The 13920-nt window shown below is 39.7% G+C and overlaps 1 protein-coding gene and 1 long non-coding RNA gene across 2 annotated transcripts in view; one reads left to right on the forward strand and one right to left on the reverse strand.

Annotated features, from left to right (window-relative positions):
- EPHA6 (EPH receptor A6) overlaps positions 1-13588 on the forward strand; it is a 784796-nt gene extending 771208 nt beyond the window's left edge. The window contains 3 exon segments of the mRNA XM_058555640.1: positions 3254-3447; positions 11363-11512; positions 12506-13588. Coding sequence (XP_058411623.1) covers positions 3254-3447; positions 11363-11512; positions 12506-12620 — 459 coding nt within the window. The 3' untranslated portion in view covers positions 12621-13588.
- Positions 3782-10879, reverse strand: LOC131414645 (uncharacterized). Its single transcript, XR_009222207.1, has 3 exons — positions 10722-10879; positions 8423-8552; positions 3782-3934 (listed from the first exon to the last, which is right to left on the reverse strand). It is a non-coding gene; the product is annotated as an uncharacterized LOC131414645 (long non-coding RNA).
- Positions 13589-13920: the final 332 nt, after the last annotated feature.

Consider the following 13920-nt stretch of genomic DNA (forward strand, 5'->3'; position numbering starts at 1 on the left):
CTCCTCTCTTCAACCCGTCTAGTTGACCTGCTACCTTCTGACATCCTTCAGGATTTGGCTCACGTCCTCTGAGCACCTTCCCGGGCTGGGTTAGGTCTCCTTCCACATGATCCCTGTTCCAGGTGGTGCTTCCCACATCCATACTCCTCAGTCTCCTCCACCAGCTTGTACGCTTCCTAAAGACAGAGGTGTTTCTTACTCATCGTGTTCTCCCTTATACATAGTATGCTCAAGAGGAGACATTTTAAGTGCTTAATATATGTTTGGATGAATAAATAAAATATCTGTTAGAAAGATGTTGTATCTTTTAACCATTTTTGTGAATCATATTGCTTAAATCTCTCTCTGTCTATCTTTGAAGACAGAATTTTCAGGTGTGTGATCTTGGACAAGTTAAACCTCTGTGTGTTTAAGTTCTTGTCTGTAAAATGGAGATGGGGAAAGTCAGCTCCCCACAGGTAAGGATGTCGGGTCACTGGAAACAGCGACCCCTCTGGACAGGAGGAAGAAGCCACTGGTCTTACAGGAAGCTGAGTTTGGGTCCAGTCCCCCTCTCAGAGAGGAGCAAGCCCCCTTCTCACCCAGCTCTTTGTCCAGGCAAATCAGCGTGAGGTCATGAGATTGTTTTGGACAAGGCTGCTTGATGCACCAATCTTTTATTAACATCTCCTTCAGAGAGGACTTCAAATGCTGTCACACTTGTGCTTTGAATCCTTCTTGGGGACCTTAAGACTCCAGGTTTTCTAAGAATCTGCCCCTCCATCAAGGCAAATCCAAAAATTTCTTCTAATAGCTTTTGTTTAGGTCAATAATGTTTATTAATGTGTCAGACACTGTACTAAGTGATAAGAATGCAAAATATAGAGAAATAATTTCTGCTTTACAGTATGTATGGCCTTAGAGGAAAGTCAGATGAAAAAATTACAAAACAGCGTGATGGATGCAGCAATAGAAAAATGTCTGGGACTCAGAAGCATTCAGGAATGACTATGTTCAGCCGGAGATTACATTTTGCAAACTGTGAAGTAAATACGTTTTTGATTTACCTAGAATATTAAACTTAAGATCCAAATAAAAACACTGAAGTCTAATTAGCAGATGCTATGACAAACGATAACGTGGTAACCACTGCAAAAATTATGTAATTGATATAAAATTGGAGAGGAAGACGTTATATCATGAAAACCAAAAAGCATTTCTGGGGGATGGCCAGAGGAAAAGTTTGGAAGCTAAAAGGAACTAAGTTCAAATCCCAGTTCTGCCACCTGTGCTGTGTGAATTTAGGCAAGTTTCATAACCTCTCTGAGTCTAGATTTTCTCATTTAAGAATGAGGATGATACTGTCTACCACACTGAGTTATTTCAAGCAGTAAATGAAGACGGATATGTAAAGCACCTGCACGTGATAGATACTCAGGAAAGGCAGTGAGTTTTTCCTCAGAATATCACCTCACTTGTCATGTTTTATTCTGTGCATGTATGATTAGGTGACTGTGGTGAATTGACTAGTGGGCTCTCCTAGGGTGGGATTTTAAAGTCTTTCTGTAATGGAATTTTATCCTATTTTTCTTAGTTACTTTTCAAAACTACCTACAATAGTTTTGGTGCATTACAAGCATTTTTACACACATCCTGTTTACTAAAATGTGTTGCAAAATGTCTTAAAATCAAAGCCTGGTTCGTAGCAAAAGTAGTCAGAAAACAGACAAGAAGAATTCCTGTTCGATAATGGGATACCAGATGAACGGGAAAATGCCAGTGTCCCGGCAGGGTGAGGTGTTCTGGTCACAAAGACGCTGAGGGGTCTGTGAGGAGGCCCCTGTTGCTGGAGCAGCTGACGCTCAGTGATCGAGAGGTTCCGGAAGGCGTGCTTGTGCTCCTTTTTCCCAACTGCCTCCAGCGTAAACTATGGATATTTTAGACTCATGTCAAATAATGTCAATTAAAAAAGAAATTAAAATAAGATTTATTTTTAAAAAATTACAGAAAGCATGCAGGTGGTGCTACACAAAGAGAGCTTTTCTGTTCACACCTGCATTTTTATGTTTCTGTTACTGAGGAAGGGCAGGGGTTAGATGAATTGTGCCTGCCTTTAAATGTTAGTCTGTTCCTCAGTTTTCTCACCTCAAAAATGGGGGCAATAAACCGTTTCCTTTGTCTTTCTCCCAGAGATGACATGAGAATAAAGGCTGACATGAACACCTCTGAACACCTCATTACAGCATAAGCTCCATAAAGTCAGGGTCAGTTTTCTGGCGTTGTTAGGAAGCTCCCCAGTGGGTCATAGAGTAAACAGATGAGCATCCTGCCTTATCTCGTGCGTGATTTCCTAAGTACCAAAGAAAAAAAATACTTACTGTCATCTTGTTGTTACTCTTAACTTTGGCTTCTTATAGAGATTCCTTTCCCTAGTGTCCCGTAGAGTAGCCACTTGACACATGTTCCTATATAAAATTTAGTTTCAATTAATTAAAATTAACTAAAACTAAAAGTTCAGTTCCTCAGTCCTACCAGTCACATTTCAAGTGCGCAGTAGCCACCTGTGACTACTGGCTGCCGTGCTGGACAGAGACACCACTCTGTCATCACAGAAGGTTCTACTGGAGAGCTGGCCCAGGGGATGCCCAGGCTGAACGCTCCTGCTGCTCTGTGACCTTAAGCAGCCACTGATAGCGTTTCAAAGAGTAAATAACCTTAGAAGTCATGAGAGGACTTCACAATGACGTCAGTGTGAGACTTAGGGAAAGCCAGAGTAAGGGAAGAGGGGATTAAATAGACAATAAAGAAGGAAGAAGGAGTGATGGCTGAAAAAGAAAGCACACTGATGTTATCATAAAAGGATAAAAAATGATTCGGGAACTCCGTGCTTCAGCCCGAGTACAGTTTTACTGAAACATTTGTCCTGCGTGGTTTGCACTGAATGCATCCCTCTTAGGCTGGCTGTCTTGTGTCCTAATTAGGTTTTGAGATGGTTTGGCTAAATCACACAAGAACTGTTTCTCACGTTGTGATGAAACTTAATCTCCCTTCTGTAAACCACGTCTAAGAAACGTGTCGGCAGATGCTAGAGAGATACTGGCAATTCTTGTTTACAACTTTTGTATTTATCCTTCTTTGGACTCTTGTACTCTCAGGTAGTTTCAAGCTGACCCATATTCTGGTGTCTCCTTCCTGTATAAAAGGAGTTATAGCTTAGCACGTGTATATTTTATACCAAAAAGTAAGAGAATAACCTGTGCATGTTTGCATTTAGGTCATCCTGTCCATTGAAGAAGGTTACAGACTCCCGGCTCCCATGGGCTGTCCAGCGTCTCTGCACCAGCTGATGCTCCACTGCTGGCAGAAGGAGAGAAACCACAGACCCAAATTTACCGACATCGTCAGCTTCCTTGACAAGCTGATCCGCAGTCCCAGTGCCCTGCACACTCTGGTGGAGGACATCCTGGTGTAAGATGCAGAATGCTGATTTTCCCCCTTGACAGTCATGATTTCTTTCAGGCGTAGACAAGACTAACAGGTAGAGAGGAGAAAGTTTGCCTTGATAACCGTCTAGTTGTCAACCTGTTAGAATAATGTGCATAAAACATGTTTTATTTATCAGCTAAAAAACTAATTTATTAACATTTTAAAAAATGGATTTTTTTTTTCACAAGAAAAGAAGTTCCCCTTTCTTTTCTCTACATCAAATCTTTTTGAATCACTTTCTATTTTTTCCAGTGTGGTCTTCGGTATTTATACCTCCTTTATTTACTGACCCTTCCTTACCTTTATAAGTGGAATTTCTGTGATGGCAGCCATATAATATTCTCATCCAGTCCATGTTTGGTCCCTGTATTTGAAATGGCAGGCCAGACAGGGGCAATTTGAGAGTCAGCCAGGAGCAAAGACGCTTCCTGCTGATATGATCACACCCAGCTGTTGTTACTTTCCACTCCTAAAACCAGGAAAGACAGATGACAAGACAAGAAAATGAAGGCACTCATCCACCATTTCATCAAAGTCGGGAGAGTTGAAGAGATCTGCTCACCTCTCTCTGAAAAGCTGTGATGAGAAGAGAGAGAGTAGAAGAAAAAACACTATCATCTGTGTCTGAAAATATCACATTTAAAATATTAAGTCGAAAATATATTTCTTTATTTAGGACAAATTGGACTTAGAAATAAACAAAGCATTTCCAAAGATCAATTTCCTGTCTCAGGATAGCCAACAGGATATACAGATATTCAACCTCAGGTCACAGGTTCAAGTCAGGGCAGGGTTTTAGTGACAATAAGGCTGAAGGCTCTTCAAGGACTACTCGAGACAGGCCTCAGTTCGCAGCAGAGCACAGAAGAGTTCACCTCTAAATCACTAATTGGCAGTCTCAGTAAAGTGAAGCCAAGCATGAAATAGCCAGAGATTAAACTATTACTCTCCCCATCTTCCCTAAAGCAGGAAGGGGTGGAGGGGGGAGGGAAGGCACTTTGGGTTTTATCATAAAAGCCATGGGCAGCCATTCAAGATTTTAAGCAAGAGAATGGTGTGATCACATTTGCATTTCTGAAAGATCACTGTAGGGCTGATTTAGACTGAAAGTACAAAACAAGGCATAAGACAGGAGACAGAGAGTCATGTCTGCAGCAGTCCAGGCTAGCAAAGATCAGAGCCTGGCTTATGAAATAGGACTAAGCTTGAAGTCAGGATAAGAAAATGGATTTATTATTAGGTGAGGAAAACAAATCTGCCCTGGTCATTGGTTGAATATGGAGAGAGGAGGAGAGAAAAGAGTCAAGGGTATTTGTCAAGTTTCTTTCTTAGACAAACTGGCTGATGGTGTTACGACTAAGGAAGAGAGGAGGAAGGACATGTTTTTGGAATAGAAACGAGACCGTTTAGAGCACGCGAGTTGAAGACGCCTGTGGGGCATCTAAGTGGAGAAGTGCAATCGGCAATTGTGTTTACAGGTTGAACCTCAGGTGAAGAGCTCTGGGCTAGAGAGGTCAGTTTGAAGATCCTCAGCCTATGGGTTGTAGCTGAAGCGCTCAGCATAGTTAAGGTAACCCACGGAGATTATAAAGCATGCAGCCCTCCAGAACACCATGATTTAAGAAATGAACAGAGGGAGAGCACCCAGAGGAGACGGAGAAGGAAGAGCCAGACAGCAATGACAATAGCAGGGTAGGAGCCAGAAAGGGAGGGAGCTCCAAGGAGAGTTCTATCCAAGGCTCCACGATCTCCAGTAAGAGAAGGAGTGAAGGGCGTCCTTTGTATTTAACAACAAGGTGCTCTGGTCTTCATGGCAGCCTTTGCAAGAGCATTTCCAGTAAAGTTGTGTAAGGCAGATTGGAATGGAGGACAAGTGATTATGAGGTCAGAGAGAAGAGCAGTACAAAACACTAATTTGTTTTTTCAAGAAACCTGTCTGTGAAGGGCGTTGGAGCGAGTACACAGTACACAATCACCCAAAATGGCAAGATGTTTCCCGACACAGCACCGTTTCGGAAACATGGTTATAGGAAGAGAGGTACATGTTTACATTTCCAGATAGATTTTCTCTGGACTAATCATACTTCATAGCTGGGGTATATTAAGATCCCAAAAAGAATCTAAGGTGAGGCACAGCCTGTGATTCTGGGCTCCCCTGAGCACAGACAAGGAGGTAGAGGATATGCCCTCAGTCTCGGGAATGAGTAGCAAACACACAGTCCATATACCCTCAACGTCCTCCTCCAGGGCCCCTCCACTTGAAGAACGCTACTTGGAAAGAGAAAGTGATAACTACAACAAAACAGAGAAATGGGGAAATATGGCAGCAACATGGTTCCAGAATCACACCCTCAGGCATCTTTGTAGGTTAAACTTTTCCAGTGTTGGCAAACACGTGCTCTGCTCCTTCTCCTTGTGGCGGAGACATCACAATCACTCTTTCCCGCTGAGCCCACTGTGGCCTCCGTCTCCTTTCAAGACCACACATGACAATCACTGCCAGTGAATTGTAGTTGGCATGTGACATGAAATCTATTTCCGTCCCCATATTATTTCCTTACAAAGATAGGCTCTCCTTGAGGTTTACTGATCTATTACTCTGGCCGTAAGGACCATGCGCTGGGTACTCAGAATTATGGGAGACTTTAAAACAGTATTATTCCTCCTCTGCATCTATCCCTCCTAATGGTCAATCACATTTGTAATTCTAAAACTTGCTTTAAATTTTATTCCTGCATACTTTCTACCAGTTGTCAGCCTTATTATGAGAATTAAATAATCATATCAATAAAAAACCTAAAGACTTACTGAAAAAATAATTCATGCTCCCAATTCAACCCTTTGGAGAGTCGAGTTGTTTGGAACAAAGAGATGCCCACAAGCATGAAATAGTCACAAGATACATAAGATGTTTCTATGCATTTTGGATGTTATAGCATTTTGAATAAGATGACACTTTAAAATTTTTAAAGAATATCAAAATACTTTAATAATTAAGCTTGCGCTCAAGTTGACTACTAGGCCTAATTGTAAAAGGGGCAATGTTTTCTTTTTTATCTGATGAAATAAACTCTTCTTTCAAAGGTTAGGTAGGCAGTGTGTGTGTTAGGAGGTTGATTTATGGATTAACTAGTGTGAAGTTTAGGCCCTGAGTCATGAGATGAGAAACTCACGTACAAGCAGTGATTCTGAGTAAGGTGAGTGCTGCTGTGGTGGTCCCACAGACCATGTGACCTGTGGTGGTGTCCTGACCCTGTGTTACCCCACTCCACCTATAACTGCCTCTTCCTCCACCCTGAAACCTATAAAGACAGAGATAAGCCAACGTTTTCACAATGCAAGGAACAAGTTAGATAAGCAGCACGTTTGTCGATAGATTGACCGTTACGTCAATAGGCACTTAGTCTTCCATTTAATGGAATTAAATGAAAATAGATTATTCATCATGAACCAGTCATTATGTCATGGACCAAACTTTTCTGTAAAGAATATTCAAGTCTAAATCATCACTTATTTAAAGAGTTCCTGTAATGCTTTCAGCATTCTGCTAACGCCTTGAGAAAATAGAAAGATGAGTGAGATATGGTTCCTGCCATTAGGGAGTTTTAACTTACTCTTTAAAAAAAAGAATTCTTTCATATAGATGTTTCCAGAGGAAGTAATTTAACTGAAGCAAAAAAAAAAAATACATGCTCTGACATTGCATAATCTTCTACAATAAAAGAATGTCATTAGCAATCTAAGCGTCTAGCTTCAGGGAATTAACTAGTTATTAAGCATCAACATATAGAATATTATACACTTATTTGAATAGTAGTTATGAAGACTGTTGAAACATGGAAAATATTCATAAATATGTGAAATAAGGGCAATATGAAATAGAATGGACTCTATTGTACAGTTCCGCTAACCATATATAAATGTAGGAGCCAGGAAAAAAGTGTGAGTAGGGGCAAGAGGAGGAGGGCCTTTAAACATGTGATAGTTTCATGTTAAAACATGATCTTACCTGCAGTAGTGTTTCTCAAAGTATAACCTTTCTCAGATCATTTTTAATGGATCTATTACTATTATATTTACATGATGAATATGAAACGTGGAAAACTTTTGAGGATAAAAACCTTCTTGCTTTTCAATGGCAGTTTTGATACCCATTGATAACCTATCTAAGAGCTTTCTAAATTAAGACTAGTTCTACTGTGAGCTCGAGGGCTCACTAGAATAAGCCCGGGGCTCCATCAGTGCTGCCGTTTTCTCGAATTTGGAGGTACGGGGGGCGAGCATTCACTGCACCGGAGACCCGGTCCGCTCGTCCTCCGGCTGGACTCCAGCCCTTCTCTGATCTCACTGACCACAATTCATCCTGGAGCCCTAATTCTGCCCGCTCCATGCTGTGACAGCGGCTGACCCTTGGCCTTCTGTTCTACAACGTGTCCTTTCTCTAATGTGAGCTGCTGGTCTCGCTGTAAAGACATTTCTCAGGTGGGCAGCTCCCACTAATCACCAAATAGCAGAAATTTCTACATGCTCAGCAAATAGCAGACTGAATTTATCATTGTACATGGTTGATAAGAAGGGGCATTTATTGTTTATTAGGTAATATTCCAGAGAATTCATGTGAGGGTGATGGTACTCAGCCCTCGAAGCCAGAAAATGGCAGCATTTTTCAGCTTCGTTACAAGATAAGGTGAAAGAAGTTATTGCACAGTGGCTGTGAACAATGAGGGGACTCTGACCTTCCTAAGTCAACTGCCAGTGCAGTCGTATAGAGGCCAAAGAGTAATTAGGTTTCTAGAGATGTGTGGAGGGAGAGGGAATTACAGTATTGAAACATTCTGGGAGCAAATAGCGCATGCTTTTCAACAGAGAAATCGGCTAAGTCATTTAGTATACAGAATGCCCTTCCATCACCTTTCTATACTAAGGATATAAAATTAGCAAATTACAATTCACTCACCAATTATAGGCAGCTGTGAAAGCTCAAGAGTTGTTCCAGCGTTATCTCAGGAGAGAGGAGGAAGTCACGTGACCGTGTCTGTGCATCAGGAGTGGCAGAGGGGTATGAAGGGAAGTCACTGAAACACAGTCTATTAATTTTGTTCAGTTTCAACAAACTTCTTTGACAAGTAACCAAAAGAAGAGCCACATTGTTTAAAAATCAGACGTTCAGTGTTCTACCGTGTGTCATTTTATTTTAATACACAATGAGGGTAAGCCAGGTCATTTTGATATTGAGACTCAATGAACTTCCTACAGCAGCATTTCCTAAAGTGTGTTCCATAGAAACTGGGCAGGTAATTTACGAAAATGATGTGGAAGCTATTCTGAATCCTTTTATATATTCACATTGCACATTTGAATAGTGTGGACTCTGAGAAATGCTACGATTAACTCTTTGCCATGGAGACTTTTATTATTTTGTATTTATATATTAATTTTTATTTTTTTGATAATACTTATTAATATAAACACTTCTGAGAAATGAAGAAATATAGCAACAATTAAAGTATTTATTGGTAGGTGCTATGACATGATTTAGGGTCAAATCATGAATCCTGCTGATATCAGTTGGAATGAAGCAGCCCACACTCAATAGCATTGCAATTTACAGTACAGGAGGAGAGAATGTGGCTTCCCAGCCTCCAGACAGGAAAGGTGGGAACAGAATTGAGAAGTGGTAATAAGGACCTTTGTCACTGTCAAGGGTAACCAGACTCAACATGGACTACAGTGAAGCCACAAGACACAAGCATTTAGTTTATGCAAATTCCAGTTACATATAAAGAGCAAAAACCCCTGGGTTTCCCCCATCATCTCTCTACACTCCCATCCCCACTGGACTCCAGTTTAGAAAAAGGGAAATCAAGGTTGCAATCCAAGAAAAACCTAAGAAATGAATTCTGGGCCATTAGCAGGGACTCTGCCCTGAACAGTTCAAGGGCCGTCTCAGAGTCTGCGGGAGCCGCACAGTGTGCAACGTGTGTGGCCATGCAGAACACCTCTGGCTTTTGTCCTGAAGACCCAGGTCCTGCTGATTTAAGTGGAACTTAAAGGATATTTTTAAGGGTAATTTCGATTATTAGAGGTTTTCAGTTGTCACCTGTGCACTGACCTGGGACCCTAACTCCCACTCCCGTAAGTTGTTAACAGAACAATCCCAGGGTTATATTGCGTGCGTATGCCATTCTGCTTCACAGTGGAGGAATTCTTATTTCATGTGGTTTAATCAGATGTGCTCCTCTACTATCAGTTTCTAGTTAAAGCTGAAATAGTTCAAATATGAATGTAAAAACATTATGATGAAATATCCCAAGTACGAATGTTAAAAACTATGGTTCTAGGGTCCGGCCCAGCGGCATAGTGGTAAAAACTATGGTTCTAGGGGCTGGCCCAGTGGCATAGTGGTTAAGTTCACACGCTCCACTTCAGAGGCCTGGGGTTGGAGTGTTCAGATCCCGGCACAGACCTACGCACCGCTTATCAAGCCATGCTGTGGCAGCGTCCCATAGAAAGTAGAGGAAGATGGGTATGGATGTTAGCCCAGGGCCAGTCTTCCTCAGCAAAAAGAGGAGGATTGGCAACAGATGTTAGATCAGGGCTAATCTAAAAAAAAAAAAAAAAAAAACATGGCTCTAGTTAAGTCTCTATGGATTCTTTAACTCTAAAAAATTAAAAGCAAAGTAAATGAAAGTTGGATTAACCTTCAATATTTTAATAAAAATAATTCAGTTGTTCATGTCTAATGGGAAAGTTTTTCATTACTTAGAAAATACTGATTTGGCTCAAACACTAAACATAAAAAAAAATTGTTACTGCTTTACTATTTATTATGAACTCTAGACCTAATAATTTTTTAAGTGATATATTTATCCCAGAGGGCTAATATACTTATTACTATAAAAGCACTTTTACTACCAAGTATTTCTTAAAACCATATAAAATATATTTAACATTAATTTTCATGTATATATATAAGGAGAATAATACCATTTATTGCCAGAAAGGCTTAAATACACAATTCTGAAGTGTTTTTACTATAATTTCTAAGGTTAATTCCATTTTTATTGTCTCTGACTTTAGCTTATATAAAACTATTTTGTGTATATATATGTATGTATGAATGTATGTATACACACACACATCCACTAGGCTTTCCAAAATAATACTTCTTTATTAAAACTGTAAAAATATCCCCAACTGAAATGCCCTTTGCATCAGATCTCAGGAACACAAGTACAGATTTCCGTGTCACTTACTTTCAGACTCACTGGTGCCGGGCTCCTTTTTCTGGTGGATCTCGCTTTGTTTGGTGCCTTATGGATATCCGGGCTTTGGGCTGTGTTGTCCTCCGCTTGGATGTGTGTAAATCTTCTTCATAGAGCTCATTCACTTTAGCTTTATGACAGCAGAAATTCCTTTATAATAAATAATACACTCGTTGAATGTTTGAGAAGGAATAAATGGAGGCTCTATCAATGAAGAGGAGAAGGCACTGTCATCGGAAATGTGACAACACAACGGCAAAAGGGCGTAGGCACAGTGGCGGGTGAGAAAGTGAACCGCCTGTGGGCATAAGGAGGGGGCTGCTCCTCAGGTTTGAAAAGACAATCTTATGCAAGAGAAAAAAGTAAAGAGAAGTTAGCAAGATGCGAGTTTTCTGAGGACATATGAAGTATAAGATCCAGTAGTGACGAAAAGCAGAAAAAGACAAAAGAAACCAACAAGTGAACCTGACCAGATAAAAGAGGCTGATTTGAATATGATAGGAAATTTAAAATATTTTTAAATGGAGGATGAAAGCATCAGATGTAAGAATATTGTAAAAGGAAAAAAGAAAGTTGGGTATTTTTTGCTTTATCTGGCTTTTAAATGAGCTCAATGGTTTTTTTTCTTGCAGAATGCCCGAGTCCCCTGGTGAAGTTCCTGAGTATCCTTTGTTTGTCACAGTTGGTGACTGGCTGGATTCTATAAAGATGGGGCAATATAAGAATAACTTCATGGCCGCAGGGTTTACCACTTTTGACCTGATTTCAAGAATGAGCATCGAGTAAGTGGTACTAGGGCTATTACTGTCTTCAGGTGTTCTGCTCAGGAGATTATAAATTCAAATACCATATCAAGAACCCCGTGGTTAAACCACCTCTCCTAAGGCTATTATGGCATTTCCACTTCTTTCCTCACCATTTCTGACTAGTGAAAACTGGACATTATACTTTTAACTACTATTCTTTGAAAGAATATATTTAATTCAAATAGCTATTTAAAAAAAAATAAATGTTTTCCAAAATGCGTACTACTCTTGTTCACATCGTAGATTTTACGTCAACATAGTTTTCCTGGGCAAATTATTTGTGACACACCTATAATAATCTTGCATAATCAATTCCTGTTGCCTTCATCAAGTGCAGTAACTGTAATCATGTCATTTCAGAGCTCCTTCTCTATGTTATAATGGTTGGGCATTTTTTCACTGTCTCAAAGATTTTCCTCTGCTGGGTGCAATAAAAATGCTCAAGATGTGCTTAAAGGACTAGATACTAAAAGTAGTAGGTTAAGCTATATGAAATGCCCATTGTTTTAAAATATTAGTGGCAATTTCCTATGGTTCAACATAGAACAATGGTGTTTTTTTTCAGATTATTGAAAGACCGTGAGAACTCAAAATGGGATCCATATTATACCTTCTATCCTACATGCTATTTTGCCAATACTGTTGGAAATTTATATAATCACCTAAATTATATAACCTTTAGGTCCATGGAATATCTAAACATTACATAGGTACCTGAATTTGAAATTTTTCCTTGTACCTTAAATTTGAGGTTAACTTGATATATTTTCTGGCACCAAGAAGAAGAAAAAAGTAACAGACTCTTGATGTTCATTTATATCTCTGCTTAAACTCTCATTACCAGCTATACAATTTTTGGCAAATTCATAGAGCAAGTCTGACTTGGTACATATTTACAATATCTAAGTGTTCATTTCGTCTCTTTCGTACTTACCAGATCTAAATGTTCACACTCTCTCTGTCTCTCAGTGACGTTAGAAGAATTGGAGTCATCCTCATTGGACACCAGAGACGAATAGTCAGCAGTATACAGACTTTACGTTTACACATGATGCATATACAGGAGAAGGGATTTCATGTATGAAAGGACTAAAAGCATCTGTGTTCCGTGCCTCAGCATTTCTAAAATGAAAGATATCCTCTCTACTGCTCTCTCTTCTGATTCTCCGAACATCACTTCACAAACTGCAGTCTCCTGTCCAGACTATGAGCACACTCTTTGTTTCTGCTTCCAACCTGGATTTTAAAATCATACTTCATAGCTCCTCCCTGAATAACCTGCAAATGAAACCCTGGCCCACTGCAAGTAGCACTACACGATGGTAAATAACTCAGCACGGATGGTAACTTTGTCCGAAGTTCTTGGGAAGTGTTCACGGACTTAGCCAAGAGGAATTTGCCCGGATGTGGCTTCCTTCATGATGTATTTAGAGTTTGACGGTAGATGAAAAAGAGATAGTTGACGTTTCTTTCATGTTTTGTGATCAGCTAGCTTCCAAATTGACATGAATATTTATTTTTTATATTCACCTCTATGGGTCGTATTGTTACTTTATTTCATAAAAGTTGAACTGTTGATGCCTGATGTTAGATTTGCAGAAATTAGATTTGCAGAAATGACCAATGATTTCATGTAGTGAATTCTTGTCGGGTGTGACTATGGTGAGAAGGGGTTATTGGGGAGGGAGAGGGAGAAACATACTGGGCTTTCAAATCTTCTAAGGCGGGATTTGTCTATTTTTTTTAACTAAGTTTATAGTATCATACATATTTCACAGTAGGTGGTAGTTGAGAGACTTTCTGCTCTCATTTTTTACTAACTATAGTCTATTTCTCCACTGCCTGATGAAGGGCACCCCTGAAAGACCAAGAGTGAGTCCGCTGCTCTAGAGGCTTTCAGAGAGTGAAGCGTGGGATAAAACCATGGCTGCTCCCTTGGTTCATCTTGGCAAGTTTGCAAAAGTAATTATCAAAGCACTGAGAAAATTTGTTATTCTCAGTGGAACTGCTTTGAATAAAAGATCTGAGATTATAGCCTGAGATTTAATGTAAAAAGATTAATTTAATTTAAACAGAATTTTATGATAGCTATATGGTGGGCTAAGAAAATAAATACATCTAGCTGACTCTCTGATATAGGTACATTTTGCAAGTTTAAGAATTTTATGTTTTTTCGTAAAAATAAGTTACATGAACATGCTGAGCTGTTTTCCAAACCTTCCAAGAGACAAGTATGCCATTGCATACTCCAAAGAGGATATAAACAGATTTGACACACAAGCATATATAAATTGTGTGTGGACCTGGATGCCTAATATAGTAACATGAAAACGTGGACACAGCTAAGGTGTGTTGTCATAATCTTCTCAGAGGCTACAAAAAAA

This window comes from Diceros bicornis, chromosome 15 (genome assembly GCF_020826845.1).
Source record: "Diceros bicornis minor isolate mBicDic1 chromosome 15, mDicBic1.mat.cur, whole genome shotgun sequence".
Lineage (NCBI taxonomy): Eukaryota > Metazoa > Chordata > Mammalia > Perissodactyla > Rhinocerotidae > Diceros > Diceros bicornis.